The following is a 21,918-nucleotide window of genomic DNA, read 5'->3' as shown; positions in this document are numbered from 1 at the left end:
CTGTAAGAACTATGACTTCTAAACACAGGTGAGGTTTTGTTATAGTTTGCATCCAGAATGACCCCATAGGCTCCTGTTTTGAACTCTTGGTTCTCAGCATATGGCACTGGTTTTATGTTATGGAGCCTGGGAGCCTTGTTGGAGTAAGTAGGTCACTAGAAGGCTTTTGAAGGTTATGCTGCCCTGATTTTGACCTATGCTCTCTGTTTTCTGGTTCAAGATTATGTGGAGAACTGTTGGTATGGGTTCCCCACAGAATCCGCTGTTCCCTCTGTCTTGTTTTCTCCATCACCCAAATCCTAATTCTTTTGAGCCCTGAGCCAAAACAAATGTATCTTTATACAGAGATCACATTGTTGTTACCAACATGTTTATTGAGTTTTTCAAATTTCTCTTGCTTTTTTGCATGTTTCAATAATGCTTTCCCATGTTTCCTAAAGATCTTGTATATCTTTTGTGAAATGTGTACCTAGACATCGTCCAATATTTTTAGAATAAGTTATTTCAATTAAGTTTTCACCAATCGTGATGTAGAAATGCTATGGATTTAGTATGCTAATCCCACATGCAGCAATCTTACTTCCTAAACCATACTTACAGCTTTGTTTGGAAGTTTTACACCGACAAATGCACCACTTGAAACTTTTGTTTTGTGTTCCCTTCTCTGTTTTCTCTTCTCCTTTCCCCCTCTTTGTCTCTCATTTTTAAATTATCACTTCCAGGTTTTTTTTTCTTCTACTTTTGTTGTTCTAGTTTGGGTTCCATGGAAATACTAAACCAAAGCACTGACACACATAGCTCACTTCTATCTTGACACGACTGCTCACCATCCATCCTTGTTTGTAGGTTTTCATAAATGCCTTTTTCGTGCTATTAAAGTTCACTTCTCTTGGTAGTTTGCTTTTCTCACAAATAGCTTTTATCTGATGTGCTTTAGAAAAACAGATTTCCTGACACTTAAGCAATTTTAAATATCCAAGACACTTTATATAAAAAAATTAAAGACTACTAAGTCTTACATTATATAACTTTCATGGAAACCAAGGCAACCAATAAAAGCAAAGCAAAGAGATAAGCTGCACTCATAGAGAGGCTCTATAGTTTACCAGATAACTGAAAAACAGCTACGGCCACTTATTGGGGAGACAAGAAAATCGAAGATGAAAAAAGTTAATTCTCCACAGTAACCGAGACCAGGCACAGTAATCTAAAATGATTTCTTATACAGGAATGATAATATTGAAAATCTGAATGACCATAAATTTAGCATGAAATGAAGCTGTTCATACAATCTGGTAGGGGTACAAATTGGCAGAATAAGTGTTTTCAAGTACGGTTAGCAAAGGTGAATATGATCGTATCCTGTACTCTAGCAGTTTCTAGCCAAGATATATGCTCCGAGGAAAAGAAACAAACAAAGCCTGTTTGCTATGTGGCATGAAATCACAGATGAGTATGTTTACAGAAGAACTGTATCTTATGGCAAATGATCAAAAGCAAAGCAAATTACAACAACATTATTCATGGAACAAATAAGCAGACAGTACTTGAATCAACAGGAGTATTTTTTAAAAGGTCGTAATGAATGAAAGAGAAAACCAAACTGTAGATATTTGATACTCTTATAAGATATACATTGGAAAAATGATTATACTCCTCTGTAGAATACACAGAAGAATAAGATCAGATGACACACAGGGGTTTCTTACTCTGTCTATGCATTGGTTCTGATTGAAAGCCCTGAATCAAACAGAAAAAGAAAGGTACATTTCAAGAACCAGAATGGTGAACATAAATATTTATTATGTATGTAATATTGTCTATGTGACTGATAATTAAGAAAAAAGTTAAAAGTCCAAAGATTGGACATTTCACATAACAGAAATGAAAAAAAAAGATACATGAAAAGAATTAAAAAGAATAGCCTTACATAATGAATGAAGTCTGATGGCTATATTTGAATCCTAGGTATGGTGGATGTCTAGTCCTTCCAAAATCTTACTAGTGCATGAAAAGTTTAGTCTTAGGATCATGTTGGGCAACATTATCCTAAAGCAATATTATTATTGTTATTATTGAGCGATATTATTCTAAAGATAATATTCATTCTGTTGAGATATAGCAACCCTAAAAATAATTAGCACCTTAGCCAGATTGTGGCTTATCACTTCTAGAGAGTCAGCTTAAAAATATTGTAGTTTCATACCACAGTAGAGAATGATTTTAGAGCTCCTGGAATCATGGATTGGTACTTGAACTGTTCACATGGAACTGAGGTTTGAGATGTACAGCCAAAACATACACCTGACAACAATTTTCTGTTTGTTTCATTTCTCATACTCATAAAAAAGTGGGATAATTTTCAATTATTTTTACTCATACAATATTAGGTAGAGAAAAATAGTTTAATAGAGAAAAATATAGCATTCATGTGAATGCACTGGCAGGGAGTTGGGACAGATATTCTAAACTTGACAGACAACATATGTCAGAAAACCTGAATATCTGTTTCAAGGATACTTACAGGGTACATTTAAGCTTCTTACAAATATTAGGTCTATTTAATGTTTGGAAGAAAGACAGGGTAGTAAGTTACGATCCCTTTTCATTTACAAAATGTAGTTTGAAATTCTGTTAAAATTGCTCACCTCCTGTGGTAGAACTACACTTAGCCCATAACTTTTTAATAAGCAGACAGCCTAATAAATGCACAGATATACAAATTTCCACACAGTAGAAAACATTGCTTACAATATTAGTGTTTGTGATTAAACATAAAATTATATTTAAAATGCATGTATGTGTAATATGTAATAATAAGCAGATAATATCTAAATGAAAAGTAACTTATTTTACCAAATAATTGGTTTCTACTTTTTCTGTTAATGCATAGCCTGGGAAATAAAAACATCTCTTTCCTGTTTATTACCTAATTTCTAGATTTAGATTAATTAATCCAAAGTAACAGAGCAAGTTTCCAGCTCCACAACAGAAACTAAGCAGCTTAATTCATTTTTAAAGGAAGCTGATTTAGACTGTGACTTGACTCCTAATGGGTAGAGTGGTTTATTTTTAATTTTCCTAAACAATTTATTGTGTAATTTGTAGAAACCTAACAAAGAAATCGCTTCTCTCAAACCTCATGGCCTTTTGTGATACAGTGTGAAATTGAGCTTTCAGAGCTCTTACATAATGCTTTTTCCTAAATACAGAGCCATTACATTCCCTGGTCTTCAACTGCTGTCATTATAGCTGTTTGGGGGGATTAAACGAGATAATGAATTTCTTTTAAAGTACTTAGTATACAATGGGCTTTCCAAAAAGTGGTGGCTATGAAAATTCTCTTTGGAAAGCTGTGTGCTCCTATAGCTTATGCAACATCCAGCATATTGATTGCTTTTGTAAGTAAACTTTTATTGAAATCCAGCTGTCTTAAGACTACATTTACTTTTTCACAAAGGTGGCTAAATTGAGGAGCTGACAGAGAGCTGATGGTTTACAGAGCCTAACATGCTTATTTGGCTCTTCAAGAAATTTTGGCAATTCTTGGCTTAAAGTGAAAGAAAGTATTTGTCAAACAAAACAAAACAAAAAACCAAAATAAGGACCTTTACATAAAACTATCCATACTCAAAAGTCTCATGTACAACATTTTTCATTCAAAAAGACAGGATTCTATACTTTGAAGGAAAGTCCAAACTTAGTCTGAGAAACTCAAATACCAAAAGTCAGTCCATCTACAGGAACAGATTTTTATTGCTTAAGCAATTAAATAATAAACTAATGTCTATAGATCATTTAAGTGAATAGAATCCTATGCCTGGCTTATTTATTCCTTTTCGTCCCAGGATTTCAAAGAGTTGGTTATTGTGTTTATTTAGTTACTTATCTACATCTACCTTTCTGTTGAGAAACAATTGGCATGTAGAAAGGTGTATTAAATAATGTATTTACTTGCTGAGTTGGAGCCATCACCACCAATGCCACAGACATGCCCATACTCTCCTAAGTTGTCCTTCTATCATCTTCATTGTTCCTGTTGTTAGTGTTAGATGCTGCAATAACACTTTGTACACAATCTATGCTCCTTGAGTTTTTATATACTCAATGTCATGTGGTTGGCAATAGGTCCTTATTCAGAAAGTATTTACCAGGCTTATTTTTAAAATCAAGTCTGTGTTATTGGTTTGGGAAGGGCAATAAGTTAGTAGGTATATAATATATTTCAGGTTTTTGTTTGCCAGGTTTTGCTATACCATTTAGCTCTGTGGTTATTTTTAATATTATCAACAAAACCATTAAAATTGACAAGAATTAATCACCTACCCCAAGACTCTACCAGCATTTAAGCATCAATTAACAAACTTCACAATAGAAATTATTTGATATTTTATTGCAGTTTTTTTATATAGTATAATGAAAGACCATCTAAGGTTCATAAAAACAGGTTAGAAAAGAGGTAGGCTTTGTCTGAGAAGAAATCAGGACTGAATTCACTGTGTTTCCAGGGTATGTGGCCACTTCATTTACTTCATAGCCATGGTGTAACAAATCCCTGTTGTGGGAAGGCCACAGAAGTGATGCCCATGCAAGCTCCAATATCAGCGCTCCTGTGGGAGAGACTGGCCCTCCTCCAGATAAAGCAATGTCCTACCATCACGCTCATTTCTGTTATTCACTGGAATGCTGGTTATCACTCCTTAATCCTCTGATGTAATTCTTTTGTGCAACTTTGAACCTTCCTTTTTACCTTCATGACAGGGCCTACTAAGCATTATGTCTACCTCCATTTTAAACAACTTCTTCCATTTTATCAAGTCCCATGTGCAGATTACATGCCTCCTGAACATGCCTTTGCCTCTTCCAAGTATATTACATAATACTCTACTATATGCACAGCCCTTTGTGGAAGAAGGAGTCCATGCTGCTATGTAAATGGACAATGAAAAGATGCTCCATCCAGTCCACCTAGAAACCCCGTGATAGAATTCCATCAGGATCAAGCAACCTCTGACTCCATCTTCCCGCTCTCTGCTCATCTCTCCATCAGCCACTCGTGCACCTTGACTTTGCACAAACCACACTGTCTAAGAACTGGCAGTCTTCTTCAATGCCCACTTGAGACTCAGCAACTCTCAGGCCATGGCGGTTCTTTGCTCTCTTGCCACAACCCCACTTTTATGGTTAAGCCACCCATCTCCAGGCAGCGCCGTAAAGTTTCATCTTTTATTACCAAAATCATGGCGCAACTGGAAATTTTGGATTCCTTTCTCTGACCAAGATAACTTTTTTATTCTCTCACTTCAATAAAACACGTGGTTCGATCACATAGATATTGTGGCCTGCATTTCATCTCCTTTGTGAGTCACCCCCATCTCCCCATCTCTTTGTCTCTCAGATGTCCCACTCCAAAGAAAGCCCTAAAGCTGGGTCAGTTTGAAAACCTTGCCTTTCTCCTCTCTTACATAAGACCCAGGGCAGTTACTATCTTTCACGTTGAGGTCACTGTTAGGTCCATACTGTGAAAATTCGGTTGTTTCTTTAACACTGCATTTGAAGTGTTGTTGTTAGTTATTTATTATTACTACTATTATTATTTATTTGGCTTAATCTCCCTGTTTTACTTAAGTGTCCCATTTCATCCTGTCATTTGCTTGGATGCCTATCCAAGAAACTGAAATCAGGGAGGTCCCACCTTCCCAATCACAGCCTGTCTCTGTGTTAAAACGCTGTCACAAAACATCACTGTTGGCTTATGGTTATTTTTTTTTTATGTTCACACTCACTCATTTTGATTGTGTGTCCATGTGACTGAATGTCCCTCTGTGTGTGCAGATCTGTGCAATGACATGTGTGAATATAACCTGTATTGGTTCTCTCCTTTTCAACATGCGCATTGAGGGCTGAACTCTGGTCATCAGGCTTGGATGTATGACTCCTGGCTCAGGGAGTGGGGGTTGTCTCCAACTCTGTTGCCTGCTCTTGGGACCCTTTTCTCCTGCAGGGTTGCTTCCTCCACCCTTAATAGGAGAGGAGGTGCCTAGTCTTGCTGCAACTTTATTTGCTGTTATTGCTGTGTACTTTTCTGAAGGGAAGGGGAGGCAGTGGATGGGGAGAGGGACTGGAAGGAGAGGAGGGAGGTAGGCAGGAAGGTAGGAAGGGAGGGAGGGGAAAGTGTAATTGGGCTGAGAAAAAATTAATTGATCGATTAATTAAAAAAAATTAAGAATTAGGTCCAGCAAGATGCCTCATCGGGAAAGCACTTGCTGCACAAGCCTAATGACTTGAGAGCGATCATGGCATAAGCCTTAGAGATTGCCAGCCTTTTTATGGAATAGCCCATTGAGCTAGAAGATGGCAACCTTTAGTCCCAATCAACCTCCTCCCCATCCCCAACTTCCTGACAGGTAGAGTTTGGGGCTTACAGGAATGCAGTTAGGGTATTTAGCAACTCACAAGACCTCTTCCCCTGCTAACAACCTACTTATCTCTACCTGCATTTCCCCTTAACCAATATCCTGCTCACCTTCAGTGACTTATGATTAAGAAAGTCCTGTGGTGTGGTTACCAGGCAACGACCTCCCCCATCTGAATCCCCACTTTACCCCCATCTGAATCCCCGCCTTACCTAGCTTCCTGTCCTAACCACTATATAACATGCTTAAGAAAAATAAAATTTTGCAGCTTGATCAGAAATCCTGTCTTGCTGCCTGTTTCCCGTGTCTCCTGTCCTTCATTCTAGATCCTTTGGGCTTCTGACCCTCTTGCTGCCCCGCTGGCCAGGGCACTTCCGGTTAATTTGATGTGGTGAACGTACAGATGTATAATGACCAAGTCAGGACAATTAGCACATCCATCATTTTAACATTCATTCTTCATGTGATTTGGCATCCTTAGCCCAGGTGTTAAACCACTTAACCTCTGGTGTAGCGATTTCAGTTTATCCACAGCCCCTTGCTGCTCCCACACACACCCAGTTGTTGCACTGACTAGCGTGTTTCTGATTTTGTGAGACTGAGATAACTTACAGCAGGGAGACGCATGCCACCACAGCATGGAAAAAACACAAGATGAGAGGTTGGTAGGAAACAGAAAGAACGGGAGTAATACTCAGAGGGGAAAAATCGTTACCCTGGCAACATGACTACTATGGGGGAAGACTTCCCAGGCTCATGGGGACAGGAAATGAGTGAAGTAACACAGTGACAAGGGGAATCACTTAAGAGGCAGATGATGAGTTGACTTTGGAGGCAGAACTGGTGCACACACACCCCTCCAGTGACTTACCTCTGCAAGGTAGAATTCATCATACTGTCTTCTGAAGTTCTCTCCCTTGTAGTAGTTGCTGGCTGCCACTATCACATCCACAGTCACCATGCTCAGGATAAACATGTGGAAAACGGAAGACCGCATCATTTCCTGAGGAGGCAAAATGGATAGAACTCTTGATGAAGACATGAACCTCACCACTAACCGCCATGTGAATGCTTGTACGTTCTCAGGGACAACAGGTCTACAGGACAATATGGTGGTGAAGAGCAGTTTTTCTAAGACCACTGATCACTGTCTTTCCTGCTCAATACTGGGACCTAAGGAAGCCATGTCTTTCAGTGTGTTAATGATGTGTAGGGACATAGTTATGGAAATCTTCAGTTAAAAATGGAAAACATAGTCAATTTGACTTTTATATACTTTAATCTTGGACAATTAGGATTTTTTTTAACTCCAGAGTTCTGACCATATGAAAAAATAGTTTTCAAAATGGGTATCCTGAAAAACAAGCATGACCGTTTGGTATCAATGGGGAGAATGAAAACTTTCTGTAGGCTGTTATAAAGCTAGAAAGAGGGGGAAACAAGATTTATTTTCCTTCATTGCTTCCACAAATACTTTCTGAAAATAATCCTGTAATGAATAATGACTGTCTGTTGAGGTTATTATGTGTCTGGGACTGTTCTAGATTTTTACATAGATTAATTCAATTAAAATCCATGCTAGTCCTAGGATGTTATTCTAACTTGACAGCTAAGAAAACTGAGCCTCCAAGATGTTAAATAATTTTCTCTACTACCATGTCAATTGAGACTGGACTCAGGATGGGGAATTAAATCTTGTCCAAGTCCATTGCCTGTATTGGAGGGGAGTTAGCTAAGTATTAAAAATAAGTATTATGGTAGCTGTCACACATTCAATGCTTATTATGTGCCAAGTCATTTATGTACATGTTATTCATGCTGTGCCTGTTAATGCCCCAACTCTACACAATAGGATATGTGACATGCATTATACAGAGTTCCTAGAGCTTAGGTTACTTGTTCAAGACCACACAGCAAAAATGCATCAGAACCAAGCTTAGCTGCCACTAGGTCTGTTTGACGACTCTTCTGTGATTTTACTCAATTGTGAGGAAGAGATCATCTAAGTGGAGAAAACAGAGGGTGAAGGCTCTGGACATGCTGAGCCAACTTCTCAGGACTGACATCATCATACAGTCTCTTCCTCTTTTGTTATTTGAGTTTGGAGAAAAATTTATTATAAATTCATAAGGAGAGGGTGAGTGAGGGGAAGAGAGGAAGAGAGAGAAAGAGTATGAATTTGCATGAGGCATGGGGAGAGAACCATGTCATTTGATTTAGGCATGGAGATCAGTCGTATGGCAGATAAACAAATGGATAGCACAAAGTGGAAACAGATAGGGAATGAGGCTTCAGAGGAAGGCTTACATATGCTCTGCCGACACCCAAAAGCAAAACAGTCATATCATCTCTTCTTAAGACTTCTTTTCTTCCTCATACCATGGACATTGATTCCTCTTGTCCTGTGATCTGACTGACAAGTTCCTTAGAATTGCAATTCAAAGAGTCTACATAAAGCTCAGGATGAGACTGAGATAAAGGGTACCAGAAAGATTTCCAAGGCATCATCTTACACATGCTTCTCTGACAGAATGGGGTGGAGCCAAGTTAGGTGCAGCTGAGACTCTACCATCTCCTAACACTGTACCACTGAACAATTCTCTTAAGCCTCCAGCTCAGTTTTCTCCAAGTGGACACAATGTGTCTGCTCAAGATGTGTTAACACACTGAAGGTGTTACACAAAGATCTCTAGTCCAAACAAATGCCATTTCATGAACCAGATATGTTTCTGTCTAGAATGAGAAGTTAATCGCACAAGGTCAAAGAATTAATTATATTGAACAGCTCTGAGACCAGAACCAAGGGAGATAAACAAGAGTGATAAAAACCTAATAACTCCAGAGATGTCTGAACCTAGGGAAAATTAGATTTCCCATGAAACTTCATGTCCCTCCTGGGGATGGACACATTTTTATAACCATTTCTCTTTGACTTTATTTCATTGGTAATACAAAAATCAAATTCCAACTGCCAATCAACCTGTTTGTATGGCCATCATTTACTTGCAGGGTCTACTGATCTTCATAACACAGATAAATAAATCACTTGTCAATTTTCTATTCTCGTTAGAATTTGCATTGTTATTTCCTCTCTTTTTTTTGCATTGTGAGAGTTAAATTCCATGCCCATCACTTCATTTCTATACTCTTTTCAACATAATGTTCTATTAAAAACATGTCAACCAATTCCTATTTTATTACCATGACAGAAAAGCCACAACTTTTTCTTTCTGTTTTCCTTCATTGTGGATTTAGGTCTTAAGAAAACTGTTATTACAGAAAGGTCCAAACAAAGCTTTCAGCTATGGCTGTCAAAAAACTTTGAAATTGGCTTTGTAACTGTCACAGCTTGGCTTTGGTGCTGTCATTATAATTAGGTTATTTTTTTTTGTCTGAATGTCTATGTATCTCTGTTGGTACAGAGTCATTAAAACAATCATTTACAATGTTTGATATGCTATAATCACTGTGGCTTGGTTGACTTGCTCTAAAGTAATGACTTTCAAACATTAAATAAGAATGAAGGCAATAAATATGTGCAGGAGCCAAATTTAAACATTAAAACCAGTAACTCCAGCTTTACTATGAAAGCTGTTGACAGAGGCCACTGGAACTGAATTCAGTCAGCCAGAGTTAGAAACTGTCCTTCAGCTTCCATGATTCAAAATGGCTGGTAATATTGCATCCACATCCATTCTTGTATCTGCAGAAGTCTAAGTCTGTACCTTTGGTTTTCACTTTCTTATGCAAATTAACATAGAGAAAATTGAAGTTGAATAGGTGTCACAAAACACTATGAAACTTGAGGCTTCCACAGTTCAATTACTTAACATAAATGTATGTTCTACCTGTCATCTATTTATCTCTATAGAGACATGCACTCACATGCCTGTCCATGAACACCAACACATACAAATTTAAATGTACATGTGTGTGTGTTATATTTTTATACATGTAGTATAAGAAATTTTAGACATCTGTATTCAAGCTTTTTAAAATTCCTTCATTTAAAGTGCCATTTTAGTTTACTTTTTTTTTTTTAAGTTATGGGACAGAAGAGATGGCTCAGTGTTTAAAAATAATTGCTGCTCTTCTAGGTGATTCAAGTTTTGTTCTCAGTACCCACATAAGGCAGCTTAAAATCTCCTATATTTCAGCTCCAGGGATTCTGACACAACCTTCTGGTCTCAGTGGGTATATGCACCCATTCACACATTCATACATGCATAGACATAAATAAAAATAAAAATAGAATCCCCTTTTAAAGGTCTTTGAGGAAACATAAGACATCTGGATAATTTTTAGTTTTTCTTTGTTCCAAAATCCACTTATTTGCATAAATGGTGATTGGAATTACCAAGACATGAAGAGACGATAATAGATCTTTCCCAAGGCATCAAAATCTGTTAGAAAAACTAGATACTTTATACTCAAAGGGTCTCTGGGTCATCTGCAGCCTTGCAGGTACTTAGAAATGCAAAAACTAAGGCTGTTTCCTAACCACAAATAATTCAAATCTATAACTTTAATAGGGTCCCAATGTAGTTTCTTGTGTCATTTTCAAGTTTAAGAATCTGTGTAGTAGATAATAATCATTGAATAAGAGAGTAAATTGGGTGACCTATAAAATTATCAGACTCTTCAAACTTCTTGATTCAAAATGCTTGCAATGATTGAAGTAGAATCTAACAAAGACTGGCTGAATATCATTGTTATATTAGGATCGCTAGACCTCTAAATGGATGGCAGTTCCTTCCCACCCAACTCCAAGTCAAATAACCAGTTAGACAAAAGGGTTTTCACCACGAGGAGGCTTAATGAAGCTGCAATCATAAAGCTCTTTAAAAACAGCAAGGGATGAAGTAGCCTCAATAGTTAGAAAAGAAAAGGGAATAGCATTTTTTAAAATTATATTTTAATTTTATTTTACATATCAATCCCAGTCCCTTCTCCCTCCCTTCCTTCTTCCCTCCCTCCCATTATCCCTCTCACTCCTCTCCTTCCACCCCCCCCCCCATAGCACTCCACAGGGAGGGTGGTGCCTTCCAGGAGGGATCAACAAAATCTGTTAAGTCATTGGAGTAGGGACTAGGCACTCCCTCCTGCCTCTGGTTTCCAAAAACAATACAGTCCCATCGATGTCTCATTTTTGTTTTTCTCCAATGAAAACAAGTTTTACCTTCTGATCTGCAGAACATGTTGTAAGTAACTTGAGTTTGTGGACATTTTCTTCAATCATAAAAGGAACTATAGAACACTGTCTATGATTTTGATGGATATCAGCTCAAATAATCCTCTATGGAAATGATTTGAACACATCTTCCCAGTGCTATGAAGTGAGACTTGGAACTATGGTCTCCACATAGGGTGACTCATTGGTAGGATGCTATAAATGCTTTGCTTCAAATGTAAACAACATTATAGTAACCTTTCATCTTGTTTTGTGCTAGGAAGTGCCATGAGAGGATGAGTGTGAAACAATGGCGCAAAGGCCAAGAACAAGAAATATCAGTTTTATACTAGTTTGGAGGCTGAGGATGTAGCTTAATGGTTAAGTGCCTGTCTAGCTCGCATGCATGAGGCATGCAAAATGAAGAGATTAAAAACTCTAGTTTTAACTCCCATTGTCCAAAGAAAGCCCTCAAAAGACTGTAAAGTGAAGCCACATAGGGACAGATCTTCTGCAATTAAAATCAATATTAACAAGAAATCTTATCATGAGAAGAGGCAATCTGTATTGGAGTGCTTGATCTGTGCCAAGCTTCATTTCAAGTACACTGTATACTGATATAATGACACTATTTGGCCTTCAATAGTCTCAGGTGTTTGGTGTTTGTGCCATCCCCCTTCATCAGGAAGAAACAGACTTCTTAGAAAGGATGAGTAGTGTTCCAATCACATCAAATTGGAAAGCATTCCCAAATGTTTTGGGAACAAAGCAGGTTTTCTTCTGCCTTCTTTTGAGCAGTCAAGAGGCTCTTGACATGGCTCTAGATGCTAAATGGATGTGAAGTAGTATCCTTGCTGAGGGTTTCTCTGAGAATAGAAGGCAGAAGTACATGAAGCTTGTGTTTGAAACCTAAACAGTTTGTTCTGTACAGAAGGATGAAAGATTATCATGATATAATGGAATGTTAATTTGAAGACTGGTTGAGCTCTGTATCTGACTTGACCTCTCTGTGACAACATTTTCTCTTCCATGAAATAGATATTGTAATATCTATATGTTTGATTGAAACATGAATATTAACAGGACTGTTTAATGCAGTGTATAGCCTAATAGACATCTTGAATACTGAATTGGAAAACTGGAGGGCTTTAAAAATAGAGATACCATTAGTTGCTTATGGAGGAAGTTAAGAGAGATAAAACAAGAGGTTAATTAAAAGAAACAACAAAGCTTGAGACAGATTATGAAGATTCACAGATTTTCAAAAAGTCTAAGGTGATCTTGTTTTCTGCAGTTTATATGTATATTGCGGAGAATTGCTGCTATTAATTTTTCAGCTAATTTTTTTTATGAGATAGTGCCTTTGAGAGCATTAAGATTCTGTAGATAAAATATCCAAAACAGGACACTTGTTGCTTTAGAGTACACAAGGCATATAAATTATGATACAATAATGAATACCACAGCTCACAAATTGAGTCTTTCAACTGCTTATTGAGTGAACCAAATGTCCTGCCTTGGTTAAAAATAAAGTTTCACCTACTAAACACTGCATCATTTGGGTACTGACTTTTGAATTTTATTTGGATTTCAAAGTAAATATTTTAGAGAACAATGCATTTATAAGGTAAAATTTTCAGAAACCATCTTGCATGTGATCTGTGAGCATGAGAATGAGAACATAACACTGAGCAACTTCACAAAACCTAAATCTCCCATTCACAAGTGTTGTGTCCTTATTGAGAAGACATCTGTGTGTTAATGCTTCTATAACTATTATATAAAATGCTTCCACTCAACTAAAATAATTTTTGTGAGGTAGGTAATATGTTTACATCAAGACTGAAAGCAAACCAGTGGAGGTCCTTCTAAACTGTGTCTTTCTCAATCACCCATCCTTGAAGAGGCAGAACAGAAAGAGATCCATGAGTATCTCTCCACATGGGTATTGAGAGTCCATGATGCCATGAACACCCTGCCAACTTCCATGCCTTAAGAGTTGCTTGATCTTTTTTGGGGAAGAAAGGTAAAAGTGAAAATCTGGAAATCAAATTTCAGGGAGAAGATGCTAATAAAACCCCTGAATATCTTGCCCAGTATCAGTAAGGTTTCCACTCTTAAGTCATTAAATCACATATTGGAAGTCATATTATTATTATCAATACACTTCATTCATCAACTCCTGACCCTACAACACAAGTTAGATTGTAATAAGCAGGAACTCACGTGTCTGTGGGTGGGAAAAGTTGCTAATCTGGGTTGAAAGTTACCCTTAGCTAGTGATTTTTCGATATTTCTTTTAGTCTGTGTGGAGAAGAGTGATGGCCTCTAACTGAACCCACCCCCAGGGTGCCCATACCCTTGGCAGTATCTTCTACAGTAGCTCTCAATCTGGTCATGTGATTTTCTCTGGTTAGTTTATAAAAACAGAGGAGTAGTAAGCACAGAATTGGGAAATTCTTGTTTGCTAGGATTTACTACAGTGCCTGAGCCGCCGCACTGACTTGCCAACCTAGCTATGGATCCTAATATCCTCTTTACTCCAGCTGAACCCATAGCATAGATGTGAGCTGAAGAGTGGCTGCTGACCATAGATGCCCAAGCTATTAGATGAGGTTTGGCACAGACTAGCTTGGCTTTTCAGGCAGGTCATAGATTCACAAGCAAAAATTAGTATCTCCTTTATAAAGCAGCATGGTTTCAACCAATCAGCTTGCTTCACTCAGTTGCTAACCACCAAGCTATTCCAGGCATTCTGCTCCTTCCATGGATCATCGGTCTGCTTTGGTGATTTGAAAATTAATGATCTAATTATGAATGTTGATCCTTTGAGAGAGGAAAGAGAATTTATGGGTGTCCTAAATGTATTCAGAGTCATTATCCCAGGCTGAACCACATGCATAAAGCTCCATTTTTCTATTCAGAGACTCATAATGAGCCACAATACCACAGTATACACATCAATATGATGTCTTGTTCAGAACTAGAGACCCACACAATGTGCTTCTGGACACTGAAATATTGTCCTGAATGCCACACTCACTTGCATACATTGATAAAACCAGGGGCCACTGAAAATAGGCCGTTTCTTGAAACTTAACAAAATCATCTGTCCTGAATTGAGTTGAGCTATGCTGTACAGTGCTTCAATTTAGGACAGCATGTGCTTTCCAGAATACAATGGTTGTAATGGACGTTCATTCACACTTGAACCATATTGTTGAACAGTGCTTACTGTGGCCCTATTTCCCCACACTTTGTGGCCACACATTTATGGATTAGTGGGAGAAAGGAGAAGTAAATGAAGATCTGTGCCAAATGCTTCCAATTAGTCCAGCTATAATTTGAGGATTAAGAACTCAGTGTCCCTACATGACTACATTATTGACATTAGGAAAAAAATCAGGAAGGAGACTATAAAATCCTGGCTTGTAATCAATGATGTGTTGACCTTGTTAATTTGCTAGCCTCAGATAATAATAAATAAAGCCAGAATGTTAGAATTTTCACCATTATATTCCTCTCATGCTAGAAAAAAAGCATAATACAAGAAAGACATTCAAACACTATTATGTGGTTTTTCTCCTCAAGTTTTCCTCTAAGCCAATTAATTTAATTCTGGTATAAGAAATGGAGGACGTCACTGTGTCCGTGTGTCTGTATGTAAGTGTACATGCTAATTAGTTGTACTTATTCACTCCACAATGTAAACCTGTGTCAACGCAATAGATTTTTAAAAATCTATTAAACTGGAATAAGCAAATGGATTTAAAAACAAGGACAAAGAAACAGACTTCCAAGGCCTAGTGTTGGTTGTTGGGGGTGAGATACAAGGCTGTGCCTGGAGGCTGAGTCTGTTGGTCATGGAATGTGCAGGAACTGTCTTCCTAGAAGTAAGCAATGACCCTCAGATGGTGAGTGAGGCTGTGAATGTGCTAAGAACAAGCATGGTCCTTTTTCCAGGTTAAGTGGCCAACTCTCTCCCAAAACCTATGCTGGGAATGTGGGAAGCATCAATCCTGATACTTACATATAGAAGGGTCCTATTATTCCTGCTTGTCAGATAAGGAAGTGAAACTCTAAAAGCTTTGGAAAGTTGTCCCAAGTGACCCGAGTCTACATTGTCTTAGCTAGACCTTCTTGTCATCTCACACTGGTCCAGGAGGACAGAAGATACTAGCTGATAAAAAAGAACTTAACTCCTCACAGGCACCATCAGTTCTTAAAATTATCCATCAGTTGTGGGAGGCGTCATTAAGAAGATAGACATTATTAGAACTATCTAGGATGTCACTCCACCTAGTGACATGCATCATACTGTTCACCTCCTCTCAATATCTTCAATGGAAAATTTCTCAAAAAGCATTAAAACGCCACAGTAATAATCTTGTCATAATTTGACCTGTTAGTGTTACCTCTTTTCCTTACAGAAGGAGGAACAATGTGGGATTTTTACCAGAGAGAAATGGAGAGGGAGTACTCCGCGTGTCATGTATAACTTCATTTTCCTGTCAGGTACTCCTTATGATAATAGGCCACTGGGCATACATGTGTTGGAAGAGAGTACCAAGAACAGAGCCACATCTGTCAAACTGTCAAGGATGAAAACTCCTACCTGCGAGGTGGAGGATGGGGGGGGGGTGGGGTTAGCTTGTCACAGCAGCAGCCTTGGAATGACTTTCCCATTTAATTTGATTCTATTCATCATGTATTATAGTGACCCCCCCTCACACAGATGTTTCTCTTATAAAAAAAAAACAGCACTTAAATAGCTACCTAATGGTGGGTTTAATGCTAAAAGAGTCAATTATAACTTTCCAATTTTCTGAGACCCACAGTTAAGCTCACATTCAAGAAACTTTCTAAATCGTGCCGTAATACTGCATGGCAGACTCCCCTTGCTGCGTAAATAGCAGCAGAGTGCAGACAGATTTTTCTTTGGGCTGCGAGCTCACAAATAAGAACATAGAGACTTATTATTAGTTATGAAAGCTCAGCCATATCTTAGATGTGCTCCTAACTAGTTTTTATAACTAAAATTAACCCATATTTTTAAACCTATGTCCTGTCAGGTGGCTCAGTACCTCATCTCTGTACTGACTATCCTGCTCCCTTCACAATGAATGCCTGGCGACTCAGATCCTGCAGATCTTTCTCTTCCGGGAAGACCTGCCTATCTCTCCTATTGTTCAGCTTTTTATTACACTGGTCACAGCAGTACACCATCATACAGAGGACAAATATCCCACAGCAGCAGACTGCATGGTTTGCATCCATGCATCTAGAATCCACACATTGGATCTGTCCCCATATTTCATATTTTTATTGTTTCACAGTCATATACAAGTGATATATCCTTTAGAAATAAATGGGGTTTCTGAAAGTCAGTTATAATAAGTGAGCTAGTGGCATGTTAACAATCTGACGATTGCTTATCAATCTGCAGAAATTCATAAGTGGCCAACAAGTGTATGAAAAGATGGATTTTGTTTACTGGTTGTAATCAGATGGAAATTTACTGCTATATCCACTGGCCTGTTTGATACAATCTACATATTCCCTGAGTGTCATATTCCAGCCTCTACGACTAAAAAGGTCCTACGTACCTTTCATCAGAACCTAACCAGGCAAGTCTGCTTAGTCCTCTTATCCTTATATACCCTTATCAACCCCAGGATTTAGCCTATACCCTATATCCAGTATTTTATCTCACCTGCCTTACTTGCCCTGGCCTCTACCTGGGGGCTTCAGTCAGGACATGCCCTGCCCAATCTCAGAACCTTCATATGCCACATTAAACCCCTCCACATAGCCAAGTCTTGGATATCTTTACCCCAGGACTTAGCTTGGTGAGTCCAACTGATCCTTCCCTTCATGAAACACCCTCAACCCTTAGATATACCTACAACATCCAGGCTTGAGCCAGGGCACACATCCTGCATAAGAGCTTAGCTCCCCTCTGTCTAACTTACTTAATTCCACTTAAGTAATATCAATCATTTATGTCCAAGCCAGCCCATAAATCCTGTGTTCTGCCACAATCTCCTCTGTCTGCATCAAACACAGAACAAAAGAAGACCGTATGCCCAGATGTCATTGCAAACAATATGAAAGTTCAAGGCAGTATCCTTCATAACTCCCAGAGCCAACTACTAATCCTATGAAAGTTTTCCCCCATGAGAAAAACCTTGATAAATCCTTGGACATAAAATGTAAAAGAACAATCATAAATCTCTTTAAAGAATTCAAATAACTGAAGAAAACAAAAGGAAACATCTCAATGAACTAAAAGACAATGAATTTAAAGAGATAAATATTTGAATGGATACCCAGGAAAACACAAACAATAGCCTGGTGAAAATTATGAAGATAATCCAGAATTTGAAAATAGAATTCAATCAAACAGTAGAAAAGTCAAAACAAACTCAAGCAGAAATGAAGATGGAATTGAATAACTCAATAAACCAAAATCCAACTCAAAGGAAAGCCTTAAATGTACAACGAATTAAGATGATAGACTATCAGGATTCAATGATAAAGTTTTAGTAACTATAGCATTTTTTGTTCTTTCTACACCCTCTTTATTGTTTACTCATCTTTTCAGCTTAAAATATGGCTTCTCGTATTTTCTTTAAGTTTGGTCTGCTGGATACACTTCTTAAAGGCTGTTTATATCTTGAAATCTTTTCTTCTTCAACTATGGAAAATGTTTTCTGATGGGCGTATTAGTCTAGTTTGTCAGCTGTGGTCTTTTAGGACTTGGAATACATTGTTTTAGGTTGAATTTCGGAGTTTCCATTGTGGACTCGGCCATTATTCTTATGATCTTTGCTTCATATATGACTTATTGATGAGAGATGTCCTTCTGTATACATGTTTCTATTATTGGTTGATGAATAAAACACTGATTGGACAGTAGCCAGGCAGGAATATAGGCTGGGCTACCAGACCAGGAGAATGCTGGGGAGAGGAAGGCAGAGAGAGGCTGCTGAGACACCATGCTGCTGAAGGAGTAACATGCCAGATTACTGGTAAACTACAGCCTTGTGACAATACGTAGATTAATAGAAATGGGTTAATAATTAAGACAGAGCTAACCAATAATAAGGCTGAGCAAACAGAAAAATATTTTATATTAATATAAGTCTTTGTGTGCTTACTTGGGGCTAAACAACTATGGACCAGATGGGGCAGGAAACTACAGCTACAACTTGTGTCTTTAAAATAGATCACATCCTGGAACAGAAAACAAATCTTAACAAATTTATAAATAATGAAATAAATGTGTGTATCTTAGTGAACCATAATACAGTAAAATGAAATTGAGAGCAAATAAACCTCTAGTAAGAATACAGACTCAAGGAGATTAATTACTGAATGATGTTATGTCAAAGAAGAAATTAAGAAACAAATGAAAAAATCTTCCAGAAGTATATGAAAATATAACTCAACAAAATCCTTGGGACACATTAAGAGCAACCTCTGAGGGAGATTTATAGCTCTAAGTGCTTACATTAAAAAATAACACAATAAATGCTCTAATGATGTAACTAAAAAATTTTGAAAACAAACAACAAACAAAAACCCCAAACAAACAAATATAGAAAAGAAAATCAAGAGCAACCAAAATCAACCCAAGCAGTTGGCAAGAAATAATTAAAATCAGAGCAGAAATTGAGACAAGAGAAAAAAAAAAAAAAGAAAAATACAAGAGTTGATTATTTTTGAGAACATCAACAAGATTGACAGATTTTTTATGCAACCAACCAAAAAGAAATGCAGAGATTACTAAATTAACAGAATCAGAAATTCTCAGGAAAACATTACAACAGACTCCAAAAACATTAAGGATATTATAAGGGATTTGAGAGTTTAAATACTTAAAAATTCATATCCATTTTAGCCTGTCTTGTACCAAATCCCCACTCACATTAACAGGTGCTTGTTATTGTATTTTGTTTAAGTGGACCGGCTGCTTCTGCTTCTATTCCAATGACAAAATTCTTGAAACTATGCCTCTCACATTTTGTGACCTATTCTTAAGTCACACTTCCTCTTAGTTCACCCTCATTTTGCAAATTTTCTGGTGATTTTCTCCTGAGAACTTGTGTGGGAGGTCACCTAGCTCAGAGACATAGACAGCCACTGTGAGTAATGTGCAAGAACTAGAATGATGCACGTGATTAGGTAAAATAATGGAGACGGGCACGTACAGACAGAAACAAAAATGAAATATTATGTGGCTAAGGAGGGAAAGATATAAGATGTACCTTAGATGCCAGATGCCCTCTTTGAATATCTCAACAAAACAATTCTCAACTGAAAACACAAATGTTCACTTAATTTTCTCAGAGAACAGGAGATGGATGTTAGAGGCACTTTAGCACAAAGAGAAGATAATCCAGGTGTGAGGGCTGGTTTACTCAGGCCCTCAGACACATGGGCTGCGACCCCTGGGGCCAAAGGGTTCTCCTAAGACTGTCAGTAAACAGATATTTTCATTATGATTCATAGCAGTAATAAAACTATAGTTACAAAGTGGCAACAAAGTTAATTTTATGGTTAGGGGGTCATCACAACATGAGGAACTTGATTAAAGGGTCACAGACACACACACATATACTAGAACTAGATATATTACTACCTTAGTCTATGAAAATGATATGAAATCATTAAATAGATCAATGCAAGTACTGTCATCTCAAAGTGAACACAATTACTATTAAATTAATTAAAAATCCCGGCAAGTAGCTGGGCAGTGGTGGCATACATCTTTAATCCCAGCACTCAGAAGGCAGAGGCAGGCAAATCTCTGAGTTCAAGGACAGCCTGGTCTACTGAGCTAGTTCCTCAACAGGCTCCAAAGCAATACAGAGAAACCCTGTCTCAAAAAAACAAAACCAAAAAATTCCAAGAAGTATGTAAGAGAACTTAAGAATCCCCTATCTGGTCAAATAACAACGTTCTCTTTGTCTACCCTCCTGTTCTGACTTTAAGACTTTACAATTAAACGAACAAGGACATTTACTTTCATTTGTCACCAACAGAAAAGACCATGCCAAGGACATAAAACTGAATTTTTCTCAGTATTCCTTCATATGATTCCCATTATACTTATTATGCCTGAAATTACTACTATAATTTGAATCTCATAATGGTAAATGAATTTCCATAGTTTCTGTTTCTAGATCAGAGGTGGTGAGTCTAGCAATAACACTACAGTCTCAATTGGTCAGCAGAAGAGATGGATTGTCCTGTATCATAACTCATCTGAGTATTTTCACAACCAATAAATGTGAACAGAACGTAGGAAGACCAATAGAGTTGAAACATTTGACTTAGGGTAGAGAAGATTAAGTCACATCAATTGCTATTAGTAAGTTGTTCAATTATAGTTGGTGGGATAGACCATAAGCATAAAAGCCAGACAAGGGCACAGAAACCTGGAAATTTAGCAAACTCAGAGGAATTAGCACCAAAGAAGAGTAGTTTTATTTTAATATTCCCAATTTTTAGGAGATTTTGAACCTGTCTCTACTTGTGCTTAGTTACAAATGTAAAATTTTAAAAATATATTTATGGGCTATTTTTGTAATATGTTTTTAAATTTATACACTACTCATTATTAAATGATCTTTGCAATCTAAAATAATATCCCTCTAACTTACTTTTATGGGTTTTGCCAAACAAGTGCCAACAAGCCATATGAAATTAGAAAATTTATTCCAGAATGGCATATTAACACATGTATGGCAGCCTTTGTTTCTATGAACACCAGGTGTATTTATCAGTATATTCTGTTAGAAACTGCTTGTGTATGTTTAATGATCCTATCTAGCTGTGGGTCTGTTTATTCTTTTACCATTGAAGCAAAGAGAAATGTCTTTTAATGATGGGTATTGTCCTTCTGTATTTATGTTTTTCTTATTGGTAATGTTCAGCCACAAGGCAGGAAGACAGATGGGTCTAGAAAAGGAGAATTCTGCAAAAATGTAGGCAGAGCAATTGTCATGTAGTGCTCAGGAAAAGTGGATGCACTGAGCATTCTCTGGTAAGCAATACATAGATTAATAGAATAAAGACCATGTGGCAATACATAGATTAATATAAATGAGTTAATAATTAAGACAGAGCTAGCCAATGAGAAGACCAAGCCACGGGCTAACAGTTTTATAATTAATATGGCATCTGTGTGTATTTAGGACTGAGCAGGGCAGCAGGACCAGACTAATGGGAAAGAAGGTCTGTTACATTTTAATGCTTTGTGAAAGACAAATACATAAACTTGTAGTAATCAACACTCTTAGTGGAAGAAAAATAAAAACAAAAAAA

The 21,918-nt window shown here is 37.5% G+C and overlaps 1 protein-coding gene across 1 annotated transcript in view; it reads right to left on the bottom strand.

The window, feature by feature from the left end:
* Nalcn (sodium leak channel, non-selective) overlaps positions 1–21,918 on the bottom strand; it is a 247,723-nt gene that overhangs the window by 149,278 nt on the left and 76,527 nt on the right. The window contains exon 11 of the mRNA XM_051195188.1: positions 7,288–7,419. Coding sequence (XP_051051145.1) covers positions 7,288–7,419 — 132 coding nt within the window. The remainder of the gene's footprint in view (positions 1–7,287; positions 7,420–21,918) is intronic.

Source organism: Phodopus roborovskii, unplaced genomic scaffold (genome assembly GCF_943737965.1).
Source record: "Phodopus roborovskii unplaced genomic scaffold, PHOROB, whole genome shotgun sequence".
Classification (NCBI taxonomy): domain Eukaryota; kingdom Metazoa; phylum Chordata; class Mammalia; order Rodentia; family Cricetidae; genus Phodopus; species Phodopus roborovskii.
Note: the sequence above shows the minus strand (reverse complement) of the source record. Positions and strands in the feature narration are given on the sequence as shown.